Source organism: Gopherus evgoodei, chromosome 5 (genome assembly GCF_007399415.2).
Source record: "Gopherus evgoodei ecotype Sinaloan lineage chromosome 5, rGopEvg1_v1.p, whole genome shotgun sequence".
NCBI lineage: Eukaryota > Metazoa > Chordata > Testudines > Testudinidae > Gopherus > Gopherus evgoodei.
Window position 1 is genome coordinate 98862987 of NC_044326.1, and position 26489 is coordinate 98889475.

The 26489-nt window shown below is 38.6% G+C and overlaps 1 protein-coding gene across 1 annotated transcript; it reads right to left on the minus strand.

Moving 5' to 3' along the window:
• Nucleotides 1–1747: 1747 nt before the first annotated feature.
• On the minus strand, nucleotides 1748–26435 carry PLK4 (polo like kinase 4). Its single transcript, XM_030564627.1, is given in 18 exon segments — nucleotides 1748–2393; nucleotides 3637–3743; nucleotides 4792–4835; nucleotides 4838–4925; nucleotides 6016–6163; nucleotides 6544–6635; nucleotides 7569–7654; nucleotides 7657–7695; nucleotides 9372–9521; nucleotides 11314–11416; nucleotides 11907–12011; nucleotides 13027–13400; nucleotides 15474–15574; nucleotides 16377–17409; nucleotides 22750–22864; nucleotides 22958–23053; nucleotides 24356–24451; nucleotides 26197–26435. Coding segments are annotated over 18 exon segments (2907 nt in total). The 5' UTR covers nucleotides 26227–26435; the 3' UTR covers nucleotides 1748–2293.
• Between the last annotated feature and the right edge of the window lie 54 nt (nucleotides 26436–26489).

Here is a 26489-nt window from a genome sequence, read left to right on the forward strand (position 1 = left end):
GTTTACATATGTAGATTGTGAGAAAGATGGAAGAGTACATACATATCTTTCCTACAGCTTCTCCCAATTGATCAGTAAATAAGTAGTAATCTCCCTGTGGTAGATGTGCAGTAAGGGTGGGATTTTCAAAAAACAGCTGGGTAACATAAGTACACAAATAAATAGGAATTACTTGTAAACTCCATAAGCACTTGAAGATACTGTAATTTCATCACAACTGATAGACATCTTACAGAATAACCCACAAAATTTGTGTATTTCACAAACAAGTTTTCAAGTAATGCATGTAGATATTGGTTAACTTAAGTGAAAATTGAAAAATATTTGCTTTTATTAATATCGGACAAATTTCAGATTGCCAGTCTTTTAGGACCTATTATCACCATGTATCCCCCTCACTCTTCCAAGACTGGCCAACCACAGTGTTTCATTATGAGTTTTAAGACTTTTAGATGTGAAGGTTTGAGGCTTCTAACCCCACCCATACACCCCCTGGAAAAAAAAATGTATGACACTTTTCAGGTGAACATGTGAGTGATTGCAGGTGTATACAAGCCTAGCAATACAACAGAGTCAGGGCAGATGCAGCCGTCCTGCCAGCTCTCTCTATTTTGTTCTGCTCCACAACTGCTTGTTAAAAAGGTCAGGCCTTAAAGACCGCTAGTTACCTGGCATGAGCCAACCATGGGCAAGCTCAGTTTTGATGGAGAGGAGGTTAGTATATTAGGCCAATGGCACCTTCCACCAGTTGAATTAATAGTGTAACTAATTTAATTAATTACAAATTCCACAACCATCAATAATCCTTCCTTATACTAACACTGATCTGGGATATAAAATATATACTTTTCCACAGTGGCATTAGCTAATTTAAGTTTAAGACACTCTTCTCTAACAGCTTTATTTTTTAAGATATTACCTGCTTTAGAAAGACTTCACTTTTAGACACTTTCTGAATTTTCCAGTTACAATGCAGAAAGTGTGACCAGTAAATTCTCCCTGCTCTAAGACGTGTAATATTTGAATATTATATTTATACTTTTCTAGTTTTAAGGATCTTTATTTTTAATAAAGGTCGAAGTGTTGCTGTATTTTTTGCTTATCTGTACTAATTCAATTTGTCTAGGAAACTAGCTAGAATTAAAATGACACTACAGAAGTATGTTCAGACTTCAAGCTCCTTGGTTGACTCTACTTACATAGTTGATTCCTAGTCCACCCATCCCAGTACATGATATTCTTGAAATTTTGTCTGAATTAGGGGGGAAAAAAGCTACATGTAGCTATACTTTGAATGACAACAGCATTTACAATGTAAAAAGTAACTGGCATGGTACTTACTATGTGGGGAAAAATTCAGAAATTCTGTAAATCTAAGAAGAATTCACCATAGTACTAGACCCAGTGCAGAGGTGATCTGTACCCAAAGGAAGTATAAATTCGACATAATGATCACAAGTAGGTGCAACCTTAATTTTTTTTGAGCTTCTCAGCATGCAAGTTAGAAGTAGGGTGTGGCCTAATAAGCCTGGCATTTCTACACCATTGTGCTGCACTTTTTCCAGTCCCTATACACCCTTGGATTCAGTGGTCCAAAATCAGAGGTGATGTGCCCATGGACATTATTTCATGTCAGAATGTTGCAACTAAAGTTGTACCTTTTTACTCTCACACACACCCCATACATTAGTGTGCCATCATCTGAGAATGCCCTAGGCAATGGTTTTGTTAAATGAACCAAATGATCTGGACAAATACCACTGCATTTATTTTTTTTTTATAAAATGCTTTTGCAGGGAAATTTCATTAGAAACTGTTGCTACAAAAATATAAAACAAGTATAAAACAAAGTATATTTTTACATATATTACTTGTAAGCCAACATAAAATACAAGTTATTTACAGGTACAAATATTTCAACAGTGCAAATGCTTTTTCTTTGATTGCCAGCATTGATTGAGCAGTGGGGGAGGGGAGACACTATGTACAGTTCTGATTGATTGTTCAGGGATTCTTTATCTGAAAAATCAGTCTCAGATTGCCCAGAACCTTTTATGTAGAATAACTTTGTGTCCTCTATCTGAGGAAAGTATTATACATTTGTAAGATGTGTTTCACAAATAACTGGCTAGATGTAATAGCAACACTTTCCTTCCTGCTGTTTAGCAGACATCACTGAGTAGAATTTCTGAACTATAAGAGTTTCTGGTAAGCTGAGTAAATCAGTCATTTTGCCTGAATGCCAGCAAGTTATTTATTAAGCCGCCTAGCCCAAAATGTTGCTTTATGTTCATCAGCGGGGGCCAGCTGGATTGGTAAACATCACAAGAATTGAAGACAGACAATGCAACTTCTCTTTGATGTATTCTGGTAATTTCTCATTTTCTCCATACCTAGCAGGTGGAGGAAGTTACACAAGTAAGTAGTAGAAGCAGTTTCTATGTCCAGAACATCCATATATGATTTCAGCAGATTAAGATACTAAAGATTCAAACTTGGGTGCCTAAAGTTAGGAATCTATGAATCCTTAACTTAATGTCAGGAATTGTGGGTGCTCAGCCTCTCTGAAGTCAAGTCACTTACTGATTTGTCTAAATATGTATATGGATGTCTTGAGCACCTAAAGTAAATTTGTCTAATTTTTTTTACTTGCAGAATTCTTGTGTTCAGAATTGTAGAGATTATATAATAACCTGATAAAAATGAGAAATGTTGAGCAGCTAACTGCAAATATAGTATCCAAATGGATATCTTACTGTACATTCCATTGTGTGAAATTCCTAATTTTATTAATTGAACAGCAATAAAACTTATTTGCCATAGGCCTTGGCTACACTGGCACTTTACAGCGCTGCAACTTTCGCGCTCGGGTGTGAAAAAGATACAGTGCTATAAAGCCTCAGTGCGCTCCCAGCGCTGAAAGCTGCACCCGTAGAGGATGGAGTTTACATGCAGCACTGGGAGAGCTCTCTCCCAACCCTGGCACTCCGACCACACTCACGCGGCAGCGCTTTAAAATTTCAAATGTAGCCATACCGATAGTCACCTGAGACTCAAAATAGAACATCTACTGTTTAGGCTGAGATCATCAGGTCTCTACACTTAATGTAGCTTAGTTAATTTACTAGGGCATTCCCTGAACTTGGAAATTGTGGACATGTTTTCAGAACAATGGATATAGTTCTTTTCATTAAAGCTTCCTCTAGTTATTGAGCAAGCAATATAAATAAAATCTCATACTGAAGAGATATATGGACAGAACCCATTCCCATCTTATCCAGGGCTGACCGAAGATACATTTTACTATGTGCTTGCTATTCCTACACTTACTTGATTACCAAAAACACACATGAAGTTACACACATTTGGTTTTTTTTTGTGCTACAATGCTAGTAAAGTTTTTATCTACACACTATAGACATAGTACTACACATAGACCATTTGGGTAGTTTTCATATGATGAAATTATAGTAAAGAGATGTTTACTTTGATTAGCACGTTATGGAAATTAAAACCATTTGTTGTAGTAAAAAATAGTAACTGTGAAAGGTCAACATTAGATACCAACTGCAAAGGTTATTTTGTATTTCTATTTAGTTTGAAGGTAATCTATGTGCTTATAGAATTAAGACTCACCTAGTTGTCTGGCCATTTGGAGATGTGTAAGTGATAGAAGAGACACCTGCTTGTGCTACCAACTGGGATCCATCATTGAACTGAACCCACACTGCTCCACTAGTCAACTGACAAGAGATGTGTCCAAAGTTATTACAGCCTGAAAACTTCAAATAATTAAAGTCACATACTATAACTATCTATTTTAAGAAGATTATGGTAAAATTTTCACAAGTGCTGAAGTCACCTAAGAGCCCAAGCCTTATTGTCTTTCAAAGGGCTTTTTAGGCAGATTTCAAAAATAGGACTTCAGCACTTGTGGAAATTTTACTCTAAGTTTAGTAGTACAATTTAGCTAAGAACTGTGCAATAAAATTTGTACAAAAACTAATACAAAGTTAGTTTATATGGCTATTGGTTCTACAGTATGTGGTATAACTAGACAAATTACTAAACAAGTTTACTGACTCATTTAGGACCAGAAGCAGGTCATAAATTCATGTCTGGATTATGTAAAACAATTTTGCTGTTTTGTAAACTTCAACTCCCCCGTCCCCACCTTTATGGTCTTTGTGCCAGATAAAGAAACCACATATCCAACAATGAACAGAAAATTCCCTCCTAATTCCTCCTCCAGAATAGTACCCACTAATGACAAGTACAAAAGTGACCCACTAACTCAGTGTCATTCTATTGTTTAAAAAGGTTAGTATATTAGTTAACACATCCACCTGTTGGAGAGATCATTCTGTATATACCACTCTAGAAGCGAGGCTCTGTTATGTCAATTCTCTCTTCATGTAGATGTTTATATATCTATCTTATCTCCACTAGTTTTGGACTTTTCCATTGTCTGAAATAATCTCAACTTCAATAAGTAGTACTGGTTAGCTGATACTCCACTCAGGTCTTCTCTCAAGGCTAGTTCCCAGTTTCCTCATTCATATTTAACCTCCCAATCATCATCTTATTGCCCTATCCTGTACTTTCCAGCCCATCTGCCTTCAAGAAGTGACCAAAACTGTAGTTTAATGAAACTTACTGTGTACTTCCTGCTTGCAAGTGAAGCCTAAATACATTTTCAAAATTAATAATTTCTTCTACTTAAAAAAAATACTTAATTTCAAGTCCAAAAAAAAGTGGACTTGTCTACTTTATCAGCAATTCACTACTCACCTGAGAAGCCCAACCAACATTTTTAACAAAGACAGATTTTAAAGCTGGGCTGAGTTTGGACTACACTCCTTTTCCTGATTGGAGGAGCAGGTTGTTTCAGGAATGGCAGTGGTGAACACAGAGCCTTCATATATCTAAAAATAGAACACAGAAATGCACAACACTGTTGTCCTTACTAATGATGAGACCATGATCACTTAAGTTTTAGCAATAAAAACCTTTGATGTTTATGCTCCTTCATTCCTGGTTAAAATATTTAGTCACCTATATACGTCATCTGACCACTTTAATTACTCTACAGCATGCATGGATTACAAACCAGCAACTGATACTTTTCACTATATTATTCATCCTCTGAACTAAAGGACTGGTCACAGGGCCTCTTTTATACCATGTAAGTACTTTGAGAAAGCAGATTCCCCCTTCTACTTAAGCCTATTTCCCCTTTAACCAGAGTCTCCTACTGTCATAACTACAGTGCTTCTCTACTTCATAAACAGGCTTCAGATGATGTTAGTTACAAGAATACTTCTCACTGAGATGATCAATTGACCAATAACTAAGAGAAACAAACAGAAGAGAGAAATACAGCCAATTGTTCTTATTCTTTTGAGTCTCGGTGTGTAACACAGTTTTGTCTAGCAGACATTTAAAGGAGGTAACATACAAGATGCACCTGCTTTTGATTCAGTTATTTAAGCTTGTTGGGCCTTTAACATGCTAGACTTTTTTTTTTTTTAATATACAGATAACACTAATACCAACAAAGCTTCATATAAAATGCACGCTTTTAAAAAACCTTGATGCTATGTCCCATAATCATAGTTTGAATACTTGTTAATATCCTATGAGACGTTTCCAGCACATCCAAACCAGAAGGTGCCTCAGACAGCTCTTTCATAGTGCTTTGCAACAATTAAAAAACTTCTATATTTAGCAAAATAAATTCATAAGTAAGGGTATCAAATTGTGCTCTACAGCTGTTAGGTACTGCATGACGTCTTTTTCAGATTCCTACAAAACCTAGACAGAACAAATGAGGTGAAGATCAAGAGCTTTAAGTTACAAATTGACAAGCAAAGAAATTGTGTCATAAAACATTTTAATCTAACTGTATTTGTAATCAAATCTGGTAGGTACACAGGTTAAATCCATAAAAATGTAACTTTGTATCTGAATTCTAACTAGACAGCAATCCTCAAGTCTACATAGTTGTTTACTTACAGAAGGATTTATGTTGGGAACATGACAAGGAGTAGAGCTCACAGTTATATTTCTATCTGCTGAGGTAGCATCTTTCACTGCGCAGTTTACATCCACTAAAGTAGAGGGAGGTGCCAAAGCCTTCGGAGATTCAGTGTTGCCTGGCTTCCTGGAAATTAAAAATAGCACAAGAATAAAAGGTCTTCGTGAATCTTCTTACTGGGAATAATTGTGTGACGTGCAATGGACTTAGTCAGGAAACGTGGCTTCTCTTAATTGCAATTGACTGTGTGGCTTCAGACAAGTTACTTAGGACAGTAAAGCAACGGAGGTTATCTGTAAAATTGGGCTGTGTTTATGAAGCACGTTATAGCGCCATTCATTCAAGAACTTCAGATTTCATATGTGTTTGCTATCTTTTGATCTAGATTTCTTAACTCACCGCATGCAGTCTAATTGTCTTTTATACAATGAAGGAGAGTCTATTAATCCAGATATATTTAAATGTTTACATACCTAATTTTGCGACAATTTAAAATACACTTTTACCTTCCAACAATTATTGGAAAAAAGGGAACACTTTCACTTCTCTTTTCTTCTTCCAAAACAGCAGCTTCCAATGCGAGACAAATACGGTGACCCTAGTTTTGTGAAGAAAAAAATATAAAAATAAAAAAAAAGTTAGTTTATATTCAGAACATGAAAGTGCTATATAAATACCTGTAACATGGACTCTTTAATGTGATGGGTGTGTCTGGTGTTTGCAACAGCCTTGCTAAGGCTTACTGGTACAGAGGAAATTGGTTTTGACAAGGCTGCAGCATTTCTGCTGTTAGCTGTATAGAGAGCAGCTCCTAGACACACTGCTGTGCCTTCAGGGGGAGCTCAACTCATTCTCCTTTAGCTCGAGAGCTCACTCCCATGCACCTGCTCCAAAGCCCTTTGAAGACCAGTAGAATTCTATTAACTTCAGTGGACTTTGGATCACACACTATAGGGGCACTGAAAATGTGCCCCTATAGGGCAAGATCCAAAGTCCATACCACCCCCTCTTTCCCGTCTCACAGGCCAAGGTAAGAGACAGAACCAGGATCCCAATGTAGGAAGCTTGCAGTAAAATGAGGGTAGGGAGTGGAAATGCACACAGTGGGTGCATGGTCTTGGTTTCTTATTCCCAAGCCCACAGAGGTGGTTTGATTATTCCTGAGACTGCTTATTGGGAGACACGGGGCCAGAAAGGTTAGTTGGAAAATGGGTATTCCACTAAGGGCAGATTAGTGGCACTTTTTGCTTAAAACAGATCTCCCTCACCTATCTGCAAGGCTGCTTTGCAGAAAAAGCAACAGAGGCTCTTTTCACAATTATCTTTAATTTACATTGAAAGTTAACTAATCAAATATAGGGATAGCATTACTTTATAAAGTCTGATTGCATTTTAGAAAGTCATAACATTAAAGAGAAAAGTAGGCACCAAAAGGACAGAAGATAGTCCTGGAGCCAACCTCATTGAAAAAGGCTGCAAGTTTAGAAGCGGGCACTTTGCACTGAGAGGTGCCTATACAATAAATATTTACCTCATTTGCATGATCCATATATATTTGTATTTCCTTCAGGCCTATTTCACTTTCTTCTTTCAAAGTGTAGGATTTCCCAGATTTTCTATCACTCGAGTAATACCTGCTGTCTTGTGTATTTTTGCCCCTAGAAAAACAAAGTCTAATAATTTTTCCTCTAAAATATCAAAAAAGTTACCAAGTACAGCAAATTACTGCTGCTACATTCTTCAGAATGTGTCAAGAAATAAATATGTAAGACTTGTTGCAAAGAAAAACATATCCATTCCTTTAACTCACTCCAAGATGAACTCTAAATCTAGGAGAAATCAAAAAGCGACTTAAATAGGTCAACTATAATGTTAACATATATTAATGTATTAGTGTATATTCAGTATCAAATGTAGTTCCTGTGCAAATGCCATGCATTTAAAAAACCACCACCACCAAATATCCATACATGAGATCTGGCCTAGGATTTCACAGCACACCACTTCACCTTTAAATTAATACTTAAATATTTATGTTAAGACAGTGTTTCTCAACCAAGGGTACACATATACCCCTGGGGTATACAAAGTTCTTCCAGGGGGCATGTCAATTCATCTAGATATTTCCTAGTTTCACAACAGGCTACATGAAAAGCACTAGCAAAGTTAGTACAAACTAAAATTTCATACAATGACTTGTTTATACTTCTGTATATACTATAGCAGTATTTCTCTACCTTGGTTTATGATATATTTTATAATTATATGGTAATGAGAAAATGAGCAATTTTTCAGGAATAATATGCTGTGACACTTTTGTGTTTTTATGTCTGATTTTGTAAGCAAGTAGTTTTTAAATGAGGTGAAACTTGGGGTACACAAGATAAATCAGCCTACTGAAAGGGGTACACAGTAGTCTGGCAAGGTTGAGAACCACTGTGTTAAGATATTCCAACTCAAGAAGTTAAGATAATGAAATCAAGTATTAGAGAATAGTGCTCTTGTGTTACAACTGTTAAATAATGAATACATTCTTCATTTTTGTTTCATCTTTAATTAAATGAAAGGGGCCACTTACATACAACAAAACAAGAGCTTGTTCTGCAGAACAGGCACTTCTCAGCAGTGCTACTGAAAAGTGGACTTCCCTGAACACTGAATTTGTGTTCTTACACAATCTTTAAGAAAAAAGTAACTACTACTACTATTGCTTTGGAAGGCCTAAGATTGACTTCATTGTATTTGAATGCAGCTATGCCTATTTACACCAGAAAAGAATTTGGCCTGAAATCTTTTCTTTATTTGTAATTTAGAGACATGGTTGGATCCCTTGCTCTTGAGGTTTCTACTAAAAATGCCACAATTTTTCCTAGATAATGACAGGGAAAATCTAAAAGCAAGCACACTGTTCACACATCTAAAATGAGAAACAGTCACAGGTAGGGAGGAAGATGATTCACAAAGAGAGCGACAGTAGTTTAATACCGCTCTTGTGGTGTGTTCTCAAAACACTGGATAATTGAATCTGCCAGGAGATAGTGGATATTGTAACTTAAATATTTAAATGGCTTGTATGCTAGGGTGAAAAACAACTGACAAAATACTAAAATACAGTACTTTAAAAAGTACTATATACAGTACTTTAAAAAATTCTAATACTCTTTCCTTTATAACTTGGAAGCGTTCACGATTTGTTCTTAGGCAAAAAAATTTTAATAAAGCTTGAAGTTACACATGGTTTCTGTTTGATCACCAGGATTTCAGTACAATTTTGCTAATAAGGTTTAAATCATTGCAGTAAAAAGCTAAAGATATTGTCCATATGAATACATACCATCATAAAAACAAACTTCAACATCTGCAATAGGTGAATTCTCCATCAACATGCACTTAGCATATCTTGTATAGAAGGTAACTTTTGGTGTTTTGGATCTTACCAACTGTACAAATTTGGCTGCATACTGGTACTTTTTCCAGTACTTTTCTAAAAGAAGAAGATTTAAAACTCTTAATTGATTAATTCAGAAGGAAAATATATACATTTATAAATTATAATTAATTCTTTTTAATTTGTGAGATCTGTCACTGTCTAGCTGTCACTAACTGAAAATGAGGGAAGTCAGCTTTCAAGGACCTACCTGGTAGAATTTTACAGAGCTATTTAAGGGCTTGGCTACACTGGAGAGTTGCAGCGCTGGTGGTGGGTTTACAGCGCTGCAGCTTAGTAACTGTCCACACCTGCAAGGCACATCCAGCGCTGCAACTCCCTGGCTGCAGTGCTGGCTGTACACCTGGTCTGCTTGGGGTGTAACGATTGCAGCGCTTGTGATGCAGCGCTGCTCATCAAGTGTGGCCACGAAAAGCGCTGTTATTAGCCTCCAGGGTATTAGGAGGTATCCAAGAATTCCTGTCCACAACAAACCAGAAGAATGGCTGAACTCTGAGCTCCCCAGAGCAACTTATCTAAAAAACAAACACAGCTGCTCTTTGCTCCAGCGAGCAACGAGCGGAGGCAGGGGCATTGCTTTGGAATGTTCACAGCTGTTTGCTTGAGGAGACAGGGGAGTCCGTGTCGAGCAGCTGCTTATGTGATCTGAAGGCTATTTAGGAGTGCATAATTTGCATTTAGTGAATAAGAGAGGGGTGGGGAAAGGGGTCAAAACTTTTAAAATGATTGAAGGTAAGTGCTGTGTATCTTCCAGTCCTTAGAACTTGCAAGGCAGGGAGCTGAGAACAGTGTCAGCTCCAAAAACCCACTCTGTCTCCCCCACACTCCCTGTCACACTCCACCCCACCCCCGTTTTGAAAAGCACGTTGCAGCCACTTGAACGCTGGGATAGCTGCCCACAATGCACCACTCCCAACAGCGCTGCAAATGTGACCACACTGCAGCGCTGGTAGCTGTCAGTGTGGCCACACTGCAGCGCTGGTAGCTGTCAGTGTGGCCACACTGCAGCGCTTTCCCTACACAGCTGTACGAAGACAGCTGTAACTCCCAGTGCTGTACAACTGTAAGTGTAGCCATACCCTAAGTGTTTTACCCTGCCATTTTTTTTTTTTTTGAACTTAGGCCAGTATAGGACATTCATATCCATGTGGAATATATTGTTTCTGTAGATTCATATATTAATATCATTCAAAGCATATGTTAGTGATTTCTTTAATTTAGGAAGCAATGGACACATTTTATGAATATTTTCAAGATGGTTTTGGTAAAGTCAATGAATGATCTTTAAAGCAAAAAGTAGGCTGCTGTACTAACCATTCAGTAAAATACATTACTCAATTGTTATATATGGAGAAGTACTGCCTTAAATGCTTTAATAATCACTCAGGCTCAAACTATGGCCACAAAAAAGTAGAGGTTAGGTTGTCGGCTTTGAAGATTATTTGGAAACCTTTCCCTCCCTCAAGTTCAAGTAGTCTGAATACCAGACTCCAAAAAAAATACAAAAGCTTCAATCTTACCCATCCCCCTATGGTGTAATGTAGGCAAATAAGTGATTCCTTATAACTGAGTCATTAAATGAAGACCAGTACCCTACCTCACAGCATTATGAAGTCTCATTACATTTCAAAGGAGAAAAAAGTAGTCAGTTTCAATTAGAGCTCTAGTTTTTGTCTTGCTCCTAAATGAATAGGCATTTTCTCCATTGTATTCAACATAAAGTATTTAAAAGCTAGTACTCATTCCAACCATGCACAGTTTTTTAAAAAGCACACTTTTAATCTACTTTTTTTTTTTTTTTTTTAAACAAAAGAATATTTTACACTACCTGGCAAGTTGTCAAAGTTGTACGTAACAACATCTTCAGGAGGAGAGGGAGGTCCATCATCAAGAAAGAAGCCTCTTCCTTCATTTGGATGATAAACTGTGATCTAACAAAAGCCCCCAAAAATCTTATAGTTATATTGCTATACAGTATATCACAATATTCCTTATCTGAAAGCTGTGGATGGAAGTTAAACAATGCAAGGCTTAACTACTGTATTCCTCTGTCTAAGCAATTTTAATTTACTTTGGCAGGTTTCAGCTAAAAAAGTTTAGCCAGTTTTAGATCTAAAACCAAAATCAGAGGTCTCTGTTTTTAAAACAGAAACAAATCAGTCTGCTACTTGCATTTCAAAGGCTGCACTACCCAAGAAGAAAATATCTGCAGTTTCACACCCATCCTTGATGCAAAATATTCAACTGCTATCTAAAGGATAAAAAGTGTTCTAAACAAACTGATACCCAAATTAAGGTTAATATAGCTAAAGGCTATTGCTTTTATTTGTCATATACTGATATACTGAACAGTTTAATACTATAGTCACTTGATATTCATAATAAATGGAAATGATCAATTTAAGTTAAATTACTACTCACCACACTTCCATCACAAGATATTCTGAGAACTTCTTTCACAAGCTCTTGGGAATGGAGTTCCTTTAGAAACTCCATACACACTTCTCCTGCATCTAAAATACTCACCTAAAACACAAACAAAAAATAAAAGCCAGGTTAAAATTTAATTTCTTGCTCAAATGAGACTATACTTCCTCCCCCCCCCCACACACACAAATGTTTCAGAAAAGTATGTGTTTCTTCCCTCTCCATGTTTATGGCAAATTCATAATAAAAATGAACAATGGTATTACGAAGATCAAGCAGCTGATTTTGTGCTCCCTGAAGTAACTTGTACGGGTAATGCTATTACTTAAGACAATTCTAATGCTTGTTCAGCATGAATAAAGAGTTATATAGCCAAGCGTGTGGCTTCTTGAAGTGACCAATCAGAAATTAGGAGGTAGATCAGCCCTAATACCTTTTCAAATATTAGGGTAAGGGAGGAGAAAGAACAGATGGAGGATGAAGCGGGGGGAAAGCAGTAAGAGAAACAAAGGAAAAAAGAGACAAGAATGAGAAAAACAAGAAATTGAGATAAGCAGGGACTGAAAACTTTATTTTTAAAGAAGAGACAAAAAAAGAAAGCAATGAGGAAAAGAGGTCAAGAGTGTTTGTGAGAGAAGGAGCAAGATTATTCTCTTCAATTCCAATTAAGATACATAGCTTAAAAGGAAATGTTTTACATTACAACCACACGCACATAATATTTTAATTTGGTCACATTAACGTTCAAAACAAGACCTGTAAAGTTAAAGTGTGCATTTTTCAAATACTTAGAAAAACATGCCTATTTTTAATATATCTAGTTTGTATCAGGCTGTAGTTTTCTTTTACTTGTAAGCTCAGAATGAGATAACACTAACATTTGTGCCAAAAATCAGTAATAGCATTAGATTATATGAAGACTCAAGTTTACCATACTAATGAAGACTGAGATTTACCATGCCATACTAATCTTTGGTTTCTTTTAATAGACATCTTAGAAAGCATGTGAGCATACCAGTTTCATTGAGCAATTGCATAAAAGAAAAGGATCTCCATTTTCACTATACTTCATCCATAAATATTTATTTTTATAATTTCAAAAAACAAAACATACCACTGCATTTTTTGTTTTTTGTCTGATTGATTTTAGCCTGTGAGCATTCAGAGGAGATACAATACTTCGCAGTGTAGGTTTCTGATGTCCTAATAGTTCTTTGCCCCTGATTTTTCCTTGTTCTGAAGTTGGATAGAGACCAAATGCAGATGCTGGTTGAGCTTTGTCAGATTTACATTGAAATCCAGAGGTATATTTCTTTGTACTGATCTCATTTATAGAATGTGCAATGTCAATAGGGGCACTGGGATTTTTTTTATCTTTTAAGCCATTCCAGGCATTTCTTGATGTTTCTTGCTGCACACCTAGATGGTATCGGAAACCTCCATTTGTGTTATCAGTACTGATGTGATCCTGAGGCTCTCTCAGCTGAGCTGAAAAATAGCATTGTGTTCAGGTTAGAGGCTTACGAAATTCATTACTTTGGAAGAGTTTTCTCAGCTCTTAAGGGGCAAAGGGAGGTGGGATAGAAAGAAAGGAACTATTTCACGGTCTTTAAAAAATTTTCAAGATAACTAAAATTTAAAAAATAAAATTAAGTAACTGAAGAAGAAAGGTTAGTTTAGCCCTCAATATTGAGTAACATTTCTAGGTTGAGATCAGTGTGTCATTTTAGTTTATTCCAAAATAAAATGACTCAAATTTGAAAGATGTATTGAACTCCAATACAATTTAAAATAAATCCCACTATGTGACTAATGTGTCAATCACTGCCTTTTAAATATAGTGGGTGCAGAGTACCTTAACTGAAACAGCATTTCTGAATGATTTGTTTCCAAATTATACCACTACTAGTACACTTCTAAATATTTATTTAAATTTAAAACAGGAATCAAACTTGATCTTCCTCGGTGGAAAGAAATATTGTTAATTTACCACTCAGGTAATATATGTAGTACTATTAAAAGGACTAGCAAGTTTTACTGAAATTACAATATGGCAAACTCTTGATAGAATAAAAACAACTTCTCAAATGCACTTTTTAAGAAGTGTTTTCTATTTTAGCTATAAAGTAGACAGAAATAGAATATTTGAACATGCTACTGCCATAAATAAAAAATATTTGCAATATTCTGCTTTTTATGTGTAATATGTCAGCAAAAGGGTAGATTAGAAATTTAGAATATATTGGTAGGTGTGAATAGTTATGCTTTATTTTCCCATGTTCAGCTAGGGGAACAGATTGCTTTTATATTTGATTTGGCCATGACTGTTATATTTGAATAAATGAGGCCAATATTTAAAATCGGCCTCATCTCTCTCCTTCACTCAAATAATGAATGCATCCTTTCCACCATGGCATAGAAGCAAATGCAAAAAGAATAAGAGTTGAGAAGAGAGAGCAGAGATAGCTAGGTTATATGAGGAACAGGGTAATTCCAACTATATATCATATGGTTACAATTCCCCCAAGGGAAAGGGAGTCTGGCAATATCAAACAAAGAAAAATGAGTGGTTTTGTGTTATTTAAACCTCTTGGTTAAATTACATCTTTATTATGTACAGTTTGCATATATGATGTAATATAATGCATGGCAAAGAACTCCTCCTTCCCTTCTGTGTCTTTTGTATTTCTCTCCACCCTCCCTTCTGCAGCTCTAATCATCATCTGTCTTTCATACTCTACACTAATACACAAAACATTTTTATGTTATTTAAAGAATGACATCTCAGTATCTCCAAAATAGTGAAGTTAGGGTAAAAATATTCAAAAGCACCAGAGTCCAATTTTCAAAAAAGTGACAGGCATTCAGGAACTTAAATCTCATTGGAAAAAGTCAGTGGAACTTAAGTGCTTTTGAAAATTTTACCCTTCACACTTCAAATCATCATTTAAATAGGCACAGAGTTGTTCTGCTTCTGGTCAGTACTGAACAATGAGGAAGGACTATAAAATTCTGTATTATAATCTTCCTGTTGGTACTAGTTGTTTTTATTAGTAAAATAAATGAAAAAATCAGAAAGTTAATGATGATAGCCAAAGGAGAGGATGACTTCATTTCAGAGTGATATACAATTTGACTATCAAGCTTCACTTATGATACTGCAGGCAGTTATTCGTGTACCATTTACTATACTTTTAGTTCATAATGTGTTTATCTGCATAGAAAAACATTTAAATATTGAAGGGGGCAAAAAGGAACACATCATAATAATTCGTTATTTTAAATTCCCTCCCATGTTTCCTCCAGGAAGCCAGACTGCACGCCTCCCCCCATGGAAGTGAACACGAATGTCCAATTTATTTTGTAATATTAGCAGTACATCCCATTGTACTGGATTATTTCAGCACACAATTAGATTTGTCCTTTTGTCACAAATAAAGAAATATTAATTTATAAGACAAGTAAGTAATTACATGCCTGGGGCAAGTAACAGCATTTCTTTAGTTTGTATAGGTCATGCAAACTTGACAATTAAAAAAACAACATTCTGAAAATTCATACCGTTTGTCTGTATGCTTCCAAGCCACTGCTGCATTGTTTCAGTCTGGGACTTCTGTTCTAATAAACCAATACTGGGCTTCATTGGACAGAGATAATTTGAGCTAAATACACAAATATGTGTAAGTGTTTCCATAACAATAAACATGAATATTTATTGGCTATTGACCCTAAAGCTAAATAAATTTGTACAAAGTGGCTCTTTTACTAAATGAGTAGTATAGCTTTTGTGAAATAAGTGACATCCATAAACAAGATTATACTGTATATTTATATAACATAAGAGTAATTCTATTCCAGATGCAGAGACAGTAGCAGAACATGTTGGCGGGGGCTAAGAGAATCATATAGAACTTTGGAGACTCCAGATAACACGGGACAGGTGCACCAGGCAAATACAGCAAAAAAGCAAATATTATTTCCATACATATAGTCTAAAATAGATATTGGTTTATTGTTATACTATTAGTTAATTGAAGTTTGACAAATTTAAGCCAGCCAGGGCTCTCATCAGTTAGGACCTGGAACTTGCACATGCAGAGGACAATGGCTACTGGTGAAGCACTGCATTTGGGGCTTTCTTCCCCCATCCCTCTGCAGCCCCCAGACAGCTATACTGACAGAAGCCACATCCTACTCCTACTTGGCATCTAAGCCATGCTTGCAGAGACTTTCAGCAGTCAAGACTTGCTCCTCCCCTCATGGTGGGACCCTGTAGTTTTCACCAGAGACATATGGGAGGGGAACTCATTTTTAAAACACTAATAGAAAATGCATTTGTGCTGACTGAAATTTAAATATATGTTTTTCTACTATAGCTTATTCTATAACATTATGCATTTAACAAAATAGATAGTTCTAGATTTTATCTTAAAGCTGCCAATTCTAAATCAGACTGATTCTTACTGTGTTTGGTCTTTCACAGGTGGAGATGTGTGCTTTTCAAAAGAACCAGAACTACAGGAAGTCTTATCCTTAAATATAGGGGGAATATCACCATAGCTGTTTACAGGTGAAAATCTTTCTGTATTTTCCATCACTCCTACTCTGGTCGTTGAAAGTAGTTCTATGGAATGGCATCTCTCCACAGTGTTTGATATTCCTTGAGTCTGACTGCGAGATGCGCCAGACCTATCAGAAGAATGGGCCCTCCGAAGATAACGTGAATGTGGTCTCTCTTCAGTAAGTTGCATTGTTCTTCCCCTACCAATTATGCCAGTTTCTTTTCCCTGAATTCCCCAGTGATTATAAGAACTGCTTCCATCCACAGATGAAATGTCACTGGAATTCTTATTTTTAGGAAATACAGTCATTTTATTTGGGAGTGGCTGACCAATCAAGAGCCTTTTCTTTTCTTTCAAGCAACCACTTACACTGACACTGGAAGAGCCAGTGAAGGCTGTAGAGATTGTGGCATTTCCACTGTCCATTGAATCCTCTACGGTTCCTGAATCTTTACTTCGTGCCGAGTTATATCTGGACATAAAAGGATGATCAAGTACTGATGAAAGACTTAAACGATCTGCTGGGTTTTTGCGAAGTAACCGGTGTACAAGGTCTTGAGCTTCCCCTGACAAAAAAGTTGGCATTTCATAATCTGCTAATACTACTTTATTCAATGTATTCTTGACTGTGTCAGTGTCAAAAGGTGGTTTCCCAATAAGAAGAGTATAGAACATACACCCCAAAGACCACACATCAGATTCAAGTCCATGTGCACTCCGTGTGGCTATTTCTGGAGAAATGTAATTAGGAGTTCCACACATTGTGTAATGCTTTTCATGAGGCATTTTCAATTGCGTTGCTAGTCCAAAATCAGCAATCTTGATGTTCATATTACTGGTGAGTAGAAGGTTAGAAAGGGTGAGGTCCCGATGTAATATTCCATGAGAATGAAGATACAACATCCCTGTGATAATCTGATGCATAAAGTGTCGTGCTGTTAGAACACAAAAATATAAAATCTGGTTTTAGCAGAATACTTGAAACAGAAAGCATCAAAACATGACTTTTTAAGGATCTTATGTGCCCCGATCTGACCCATTTATTAGGATCAAATTACTACAAATGTGTAACGTAACTGTCATTATATTAAAGAGATTAGAGGAGAGATTATTTGCTGTTACCATACTGCTTAGCTGTCTCACCAAGACTGTGTGTTTCTAAGGCAAATCCATGAAACACGGTAATGGTGCTTGTAATCCAGTAATCAAATCTGTTTTTTTGCCACTGTGCAAAACCACACTGAAACAAGAACTTGAGTACAAATTGAAAATATTTAAAACTGGCCCTTGATGCTTTGACAACTTGTTAACATGGGGCAGTGATTTTATTAATAGTGTCTTTTAACATGTGGTCCGCGGACTACTGGGGTTCCAGAGGCTACGTCTAATAGGTCCGCAAAAGGTTGTTACCACCATAAAACGGTGGTTTTCAACCTGTGGTCCATGGAGCTCCGCAGACTATGCCTAAAGATTTCCAAACGGGTCAAACAACTGCATTTGAAAATGTTTAGGGGTCTGCAAATGAAAAAAGGTTGAAAAAAAATCACTGCCCTAGAAGTTAGTATATAAAGCAGATTCTTAGAACCAATCTGTTTTGTGTGATGTATAGGTTATATATACACAAGAGACCAGGTGTTTGGATACAGTGTAACAGATCACTAATAAACTCGCACAGATGTCAACAATGTTGAAAACACAAATAACCTTGAGCAGTCCCTTCTCCCACTAAACTAATTTAAAAGTTACAATTAGAAACCGTTTTCCCTACCACAACAGGTAAAGCAATCATGAAACAGAGAAGACCAAGAGCACAGTCTAGAACAAGAGGGTGACTGCCTGAAGGCTTCACATCGACTGAAATAGTGTCTTGTACCACTGCTTCAGGATTATGGCTATGGCAGGAAGCACTGTTTGCTGAGGCAAATGACCATTAACCCTTCTTCCATCCCATACACATAACATAAAAATAACATTCTTCTCACTTCCTTTCAATTACCAATCCTTATTACAGCTCAAGGAATTCACCCTTCCTAACTGTGTACATGATGCACTCTTGGCAAAGTGCCTGAAGCACATAGAAAAAGTTACAAGTTATTCTAAAATACAGTAAAGTCACCTCTACCAGGCAGCCTTCTGTTCTGAAATCACTCAGAAGTATTCCCAAGTGTACTGTGTACAAGTCGGCTTCATCATTAGACCACCTCTAAATTCAGTCAGTATGACTCTACATGACAACATAAGAGCAGGATCTTATTCAACAAATCCTTATGACTTAGTGAGAAAAATATGTTTACACCAAACTCAGTGCCTGTTGGCAGTGCAGAGCCAACACAACTAGAAGAGGAATTATATTCACTTGTATTTCGTTAATGAATTGTTTACAAGGTCCAATCAGTTGCACCTGTGCAATCCCACTCAAGACAGTGCTGTTACCTTCAGAATAGAACTGCATTTTAAATTCAGTAGTCATCCCTAGGGATGTACTGTATTCTTCAGTGCTTCTGCCTCCCAGTTGGAGTGCAATTAAAGACATATTCGTTGGAAAGCAACACCATCTACCATCTTTCAAATTGCAGAAGCTAGTCTACTGGCCAACTCCCTTATTCCCCTCCCCAACCCGCTCCCAATATATTTAGTCTCTTTTTCTACTCTTCCTTTAGGAGTTTGGAGAGGGCAAAGACCTTAAGAAAACTTTGGAGAGAGAGGAGTGAATTGTACTGGTAAAAGTCACCATTCCACAGAAAAGAGTAATTTGGGTCTAGCAGACAGTATTTTTTAAATAACTTTTCCCAAATTGGTGAAAGCACACCGCTTTGCAGCTTCCTGTTCTATCACTTAATTCTGGCTCCTGAGTCTGTTATGGGGATGTCGTCTATAAGGGATGATGCAAAGCTTTAAACAGATGAAGAACAATGAATTGCACTTACACGTATTTCAGTGCTTTAAAAAAAATCCCCAAATGTACAGTAATATCTGTCCTGAACCACTATCCAAGAGACCAACAAAAATCAGTTGTTTGACGTGTACATCTACTTGACAAGGAACTCTGGCAGTAACAACACTGGGATTAGTGCTTCTTGTAGCAATGATTTCCATATGAAAAGTATATGGGTGTTGCTTTTTTTTGCAACTGCCAGCCCTGCTAATTCATTGTGTATTCTTTCCTCCCAATGTATCATTCATCATCATTAGCAAATAGTTCCACAAAACAGATTAGGCCCTTAGAACCGTACAGACAGCCACATTGTTTTCATATCCACCTCCATTTTGAAACTTGGTAAATAGTTCCAATGATGCTGCACAAAACAAACCAGACTCCAGCTCTTTTTTGACCTGTGTTGGATCTGCAATATCAAGAACAAAAAAACCCAGCAAAAACAGAAAATAATGAGGCTGTTCCAATGTTCCTATTAGGGCTGTTGATTAATGAGTTAACTCAAGCGATTAACTCAAAAATATTAATTGTGATTAATCACACTGTTAAACAATACCAATTGAAATTTGTTAAATATTTTGGATTTTTTTCTACATTTTCAAATATATTGATTTCTATTACAACACAGAATACAAAGTGTACAGTCAGGGACGGCTCTAGACATTTCGCCACCCCAAGCAGGGTGGCATGCCGCGGGGGGTGCTCTGCCGGTCGCCGGGAGGGCGGCAGGCAGCTCCGGTGGACCTCCTGCAGGCATGCCTCCGGAGGGTCCGCTGGTCCCATGGCTTTGGTGGAGTGCCTGCAGGAGGTCCACAGGAGCTGCCTGTCGCTCTCCTAGCAACTGGCAGAGTGCCCCCCGCAGCATGCCGCCCCAAGCACGCGCTTGGCATGCTCGGGTCTGGAGCCACCCCTGTGTACAGTGCTCATTTTATATTATTACAAATATTTGCACTGTAAAAATTATAAACAAAAGAAATAGTATTTTTCAGTTCACCTCATACAAGTACTGTAGGGCAAGCTCTTTATTGTGAAAGTGTAACTTACAGATATATATTCTGTTACATAACTGCACTCAAAAACAAAACGTAAAACTTTAGAGCCTACAAGTCCACTCAGTCCTACTTCTTGTTCAGCCAATCACTAAGACGATAAGTTTGTTTACATTTACGGGAGATACTGCTGCCTGCTTCTTATGCACATCACCTGAAAGTGAAAATAGGCATCCACATGGCACTTTTGTAGCTGGCGTTGAAAGGTATTTATGATATCCTAAACATTTGATTGCCCCTTCATGCTTCAGCCACCATTCCAGAGGATATACTTCCATGTTGATGATGCTCGTTAAAAAAAATGCCTTAATTTGTAACTGAACTCCTTGGGGGAGAATTGTGTGTTTTCTGTTCTGTTTTACCCACATTATGCCATATATTTCATGTTATAGCTGTCTCAGATGACCCAGCACATTTGTTTTAAGAACACTTTCACAGCAAATTTGACAAAAACGCAAAGAAGATACCAATGTGAGATATTTAAAAATAGCTACAGCCTTCCACCCAAGGTTTAAGAATCTGAAATGCAATCCAAAGTCTGAAGGGTCCGAGGTGTGAAGCATGCTTTCAGAAGTCTTAGAAGAGCAACACTCAGGCGAAAACTACAGAACCCGAACCATCAAAAAAGAAAATCAACCTTCTGCTGGTAACTTCTGACTCAGACGATGAAAATGAACATGCGTCGGTCTGCTCTGGATTGTTATCAAGCAGAATCCATCATCAGGGTGGTTGAAAGCATGAAGGGACATATGAATCTTTAACACATCTGGCACATAAAGATCTTGTGATGCCAGCTACAACCATGCCATGCAATTTCAGGTGACACTGTAAACAAGAAGTGGGCAGCATTATCTCCTGCAAATTGCAACCAAACTTGTATGTCTGAGCGATTGTCTGAAGTAGGACTGAGTGGACTTGTGGGTTTTACATTGTTTTATTTTTGAGTGCAGTTTTTTTTTTTGTACATAATTATACATTTGTAAGTTCAACTTTATCATGAAAGAGATTTCACCACAGTACTTGTATTAGGTGAACTGAAAAATACTATTTCTTTTGTTTTTTACAGTGCAAATATTTGTAATCAAAAATATAAAGTGAGAACTATATACATATTGTGTTGTAATTGAAATCAGTATATTTGAAAATGTAGCAAACACCCACAAATATTTAAATAAATGGTATTATTTTTTTTTAAATCATGCAGCAGTCCTAGTTCCTATTGTATGGAGATGCAACTCAGATTGTAATAACAGGGGCACAAATCTGTGGAGTAAGAATGTGTCAATTTTACACAGTCATATTTTAGATTAAAACTGTAATTTAACAAAGGTTACACCTTAATGTTAAAAGGGAAGATCTACCTCAGCATCACTGAAGACCAGTTTTTAATATTTTATTTCTAGTAGCACACAGACTTATAAGGAGGGATGCAAGAAATCTGTTTCCCAGAGAAAAACATGGAATTTTCATTTTTACAAGCAATCTTCAGTTTTTACATTTTGTGAAAAAATAAAAATATATTAACTTGATTTTGCTAGAAGTACCAATGTTACTTATTCAATGCACACAACTTCCCGCTCATGACTGATTTTTTAATTTAAAATTACAGTGGAACCCCTTTTTATCCAATCTAATTGGGACTGGGGCCAGAATGGATAATCAAAAATTGGAATAATCAGGAGAACTGGCAAAGAGCTTTCTGTCCCTTATTTTAAGATGCGGTGGGGGGTGCTCGGGCAGTCGGCCCCACACAGTGGGGGCTGATCACCGGAGCCACAGCCACTGTCAGCCCCAGGCAGCTGGTGGTTGGTTAACATGGAGATCTGAATAATGGAGGCTTGGATTAATGGGGTTCTACTGTATCTCAATAAAACATTGTGTTCTACTGATAACTATATATTGTAGCTAAGGAAACTAAAGTTCAGCATTTCATTTTAATCACAGAAAAACATGGATTTCTTTTTAAATCAGATAATTTGGGGTTTTTTTTAAATCACAGAAAACTAAGGTCCCTGCTTGTAAGTCATAATTGTTGTTATTCTATTATACTATCATTCCTGTCCCAAACAGGACTAACAACAAAACAAAGAAACTACGTATCAAATATATATGCAATTGTAGCAAAGTCTTTCAAGTACTAATAGATTTAGAACTACATAGAATTGCTCCAAGGGAAAGCAATGACAGTGAAACATTTTTAAAAGGGACTTCTATCTATCAAAATTAAATGCCTGTTTAATGACAAAAAAATACTAACTAAAAATGTCACTATATGAAAGAATCCAACCCACTTTCTTCTTCAGAGAAAGGCTTCATTCTGTTCTTTAGATATCTGCTCATTTCTCCATTGTGACACATCTCTAGTATCAGGTACACGTAGTTGCTATCTTCAAAATAATTATAAAGCTAGAACATAAAAACAGAATAAAAACCAGTTAGAATACTTTTACAATGAAGCAGAATTTCAAGGTAGTGTACAAAGTGTAAGGTTATTCTTACCTCAAGTATAGAAGGATGTTTTAATTGACAATGTATCTTCACCTCATTTTGAACTCTCTGTACCATTCCAGCTTTGTGCATGGCCTTTTTGTCTATCTGAAAAGGGATCAGAGAAGTAATTTCAAGACACATTTTAAGATAAATCCCACAATTGAATGAATGCTACCATCAGACTCTACTTGTGTCGACTATATATTGCATTTTACAAGTTCTTTTGTAACCCTACAGATACCCAAGTTCCTTCTACATTTAACTTTTTTTTTTAAATCAGTCTATCTGCACTTTGAGTTTAAATCACAATAGTGTGCACTTAACTTGTTCTTAGTAGTAAACACACAGATTTGGAATAATATTTGATTGTGTAACAAGCAGTTATGCATGCAGATCTAGAAAAACTGAAAAAATAAGTCACTAATAAAGCAGATAAGAAATATTTAGGCATATTTAATGTGGTAAAATGGACTATTTATAAGCAAGATGTAGTCAATTTCAATGCAACAATATGTAGTCAATTGTTCAATGCAACAATATAATCTTGTGAAGACAAACCTATACAGCCTGTATTAATTCTAGCAAAAGTTTGTTAATATGAATAAGTAAAGTTTATAAAATACAAACAGATGTTTTGATAAACTATAAGATAGCCTTCCAAGACAATCAAGATTAACCAGCCTAGGCACAAAATCTGTTTACCCACAATTACCACAAAGAGGATAATAATGAAAAATCTAATGATTTTTCTTTTTTAGCAGATGAAAGTAAAATTCTTGTCCATAGGTCAGTGGAATTTTGCAAGCCTACTGTAAACTCAGGTCCTAATCCTGCAAGCTACTTTGTGTGACCTGAACCCCCTGCACTCATGTAGAACCTCACTGACGTCAGGATCAGGCTCTTAGAATATAAATTCTGAGGCAGGAACTGTCGGCCAGATCCTCAGATTATAAATTATTCTCCTGTAAATTATTATAGTTCCATTGAAATCCATGATAATTTATACATGCTGAGGATAAAGCCCATCTTCTATTTGTTTCTACTGCACTTGGCATGAAGAAGACCCAATCAGATTGGGATGTCTGGGCATCACCCCAAAATACTTTATTTTATCTACCTATCTACATATTTTATATTATATATATATTAACTCTGCAATATGCAATTCAATCACTAGTTCTTAGCCACAAAATCTAATGCAGAGCATTAGATATGCAACCAAAAGCAAATTTGGGCAAGGGAGGAGAAGATACCAGCAGTGAGAGGCAATATTCTCTCAGCAATATGCATAGCTTAGTAGGACAGGAAAGAGCTGAGGTGACTCGTCTGCCAGTGGCTGCACTTGTGCAAGGCACATTGGCTCACGTGCATTCTCCCACCTGTGTATGGGGCAGTAGTAACACTTACCATTTTGATGGCCACTTCCAGGCCAGTTTTTAGAGATATCGCCTTGTAGACCCCAGCAAAGGAGCCCTTCCCCAGAAGGTTCCCCACCTTGAAATCCTGAAAGAGAGCCAGACACACCTCACAGTTAGTCTTCCATCACTGTGCAGGGTGCCCCTCTTCCAGGGGTGCTGGAACAATTTTTACAGTGGGAGTGTTGAGAGCCATTCACTCAAACTGTAAACCATGTATATGCTAGAAACCACTTCAAGCCCCGGGTGCTGCAGCACACACACCGCCGCACCCCTAGATCCAGCACCTACGCCCTCTTCCCGGCCCAAGGGGGCGGGGGAGCGGCGCCAGGAGCGTACCTGGATGGAGCTCTCCCCGGCCCGGCTGCGAGACATGCCGGCAGAGGCAACGCGGCTGGGCGCGGGGGCCAGGAGACTCAGCAGCCACTCCGGCATCTTCCCCAGAGCTTGCACTCTAACACAGTGGCCAGAGGGGACCGGTAACCGCGCCGGAGCCGGGCAGCCTTCCCGCCGACTCTCCCGCGCCTGGGGGAGCAGAAAGGGGAGCAACGGCCGCCAGCTCCCGCTGCCATAGCAGCGGCGGCAGTCACCTCCCGTTGTCCAGCCTGACAGTCCTAAGCGGCCGCAGAGAGATGCTCCCCCCCGTGGCCCGTCACAGCCCCCGCACGGAAGACTCGCTTCCCTTTGGGGGTGCTCCGCCCCTCAAGCGGGCACTAGGGGCCCTGAGCACCAGTGACTACTAGGATCCCGTGGGACAGTTGAAGCGAGAGGGCAACAGAAGTGCACGGCAGGGAGAAAGCGAAAGGGGCCCACTCACACTCCGAGGGCTGTGGCCAAGCTGTTTGCTCCGCTAAGTTCCCTTGTAAACGGTGACGCACAGAAGCCTTCCCTGCCCCTGCAGTAGGCAGGGAGACCAACCTGGAGCTCTGCAACCACCCTCCAGCGAGAACAACCTCTCGTCAGCTAGGGACGCTCAGCGATGGCACACGGACAACACCCTGTACCCTAAAGGGCTAAGCCCAACTGCAACAGCTGGAAGTAGTGTAGGCGGATCCCCACCACCTTTTCGCTTCCTAGGGGTCTAACTTAACGGCCTTTCATCACTACAGTTGATCTGGATACCCCACGGTTAAAGGGACAACCTTGCTAAACAGTCCCGTGGCTCAGTGTTACTCTCAGGAGAGACAAGCCTTAGTATAAAATATTTATCTCTTCCCTATACTTCCTGTCACTTGTATGTGAACAAAGAGGTGGTATTAGTGTTGACTGGGATGTATGGTATTATGGAGGACCCATGGCTAGCAAGAGAAGACTGACATCAGACCATACGGTCACTAGGAGACAGAAGCGGCAGGATTCATGCAGGGTCTGGACAGCAGAGCAATCAGGCGAACACGCCCAGAGGCAGTAGAAACCATCTGCCTGGCAGTTTGGTCGGAGATCAGGTTGCACCAGAAATACTAGGCTGGGGGAGAGAGCAGGGCTTGCCTAGGAGCAGACGGTGCTATTGAATTCACACTTGCCACCTGCCAGGAGGGGGTTGGCACGACCACCGGCCACCCTACCCGTGTCCTCCTCCCCAGTCGCGCTCACTGCGCCCGGGCGCGCCCTGGGAAGCTTTAGGCCCTGAGACAGCACAACGCAGCCGGGGGACGAATCCACTCCCCGCGCGGGGGGTGGGGAAGGCACTACCCCAGCAGGTAGCAGGAGGGGGCGGGGCTGCTGCTCCAAGCTTCCCGTCCCGGAGGAATTGGTCGGGTCCTGCCCCTGTCCGCTCAGGAGAATGGTGGGATCTCGGCCCCACCCCCACGCGGGGGACGGTCGGGTCCGCACCTCTATCTTCTCGCCGATGCAGGTAGCCATGGTGGCGCCGGCCGCTCCTCCCGCGTCCTCTCTATGATTTCCCCTCCGAAGCGCGGCTGCGGCACCCCATTATGGCCGCGTCCTCAGCCCGCCGTGCCCCAGGCCGCTCCTTCCCTGCTCCAGGGCCCGGCGGGAACCTCTCTCCCTCCGCACCACCATTTTGAAAAATCGCGCCGTTAACCCTCCTAGAGCGAGGCTGCGGCTGACGTAATCACGCTCGATCGGAAGCGCTAGTACCCGCTTTTTGCGAATAATAGAGATGG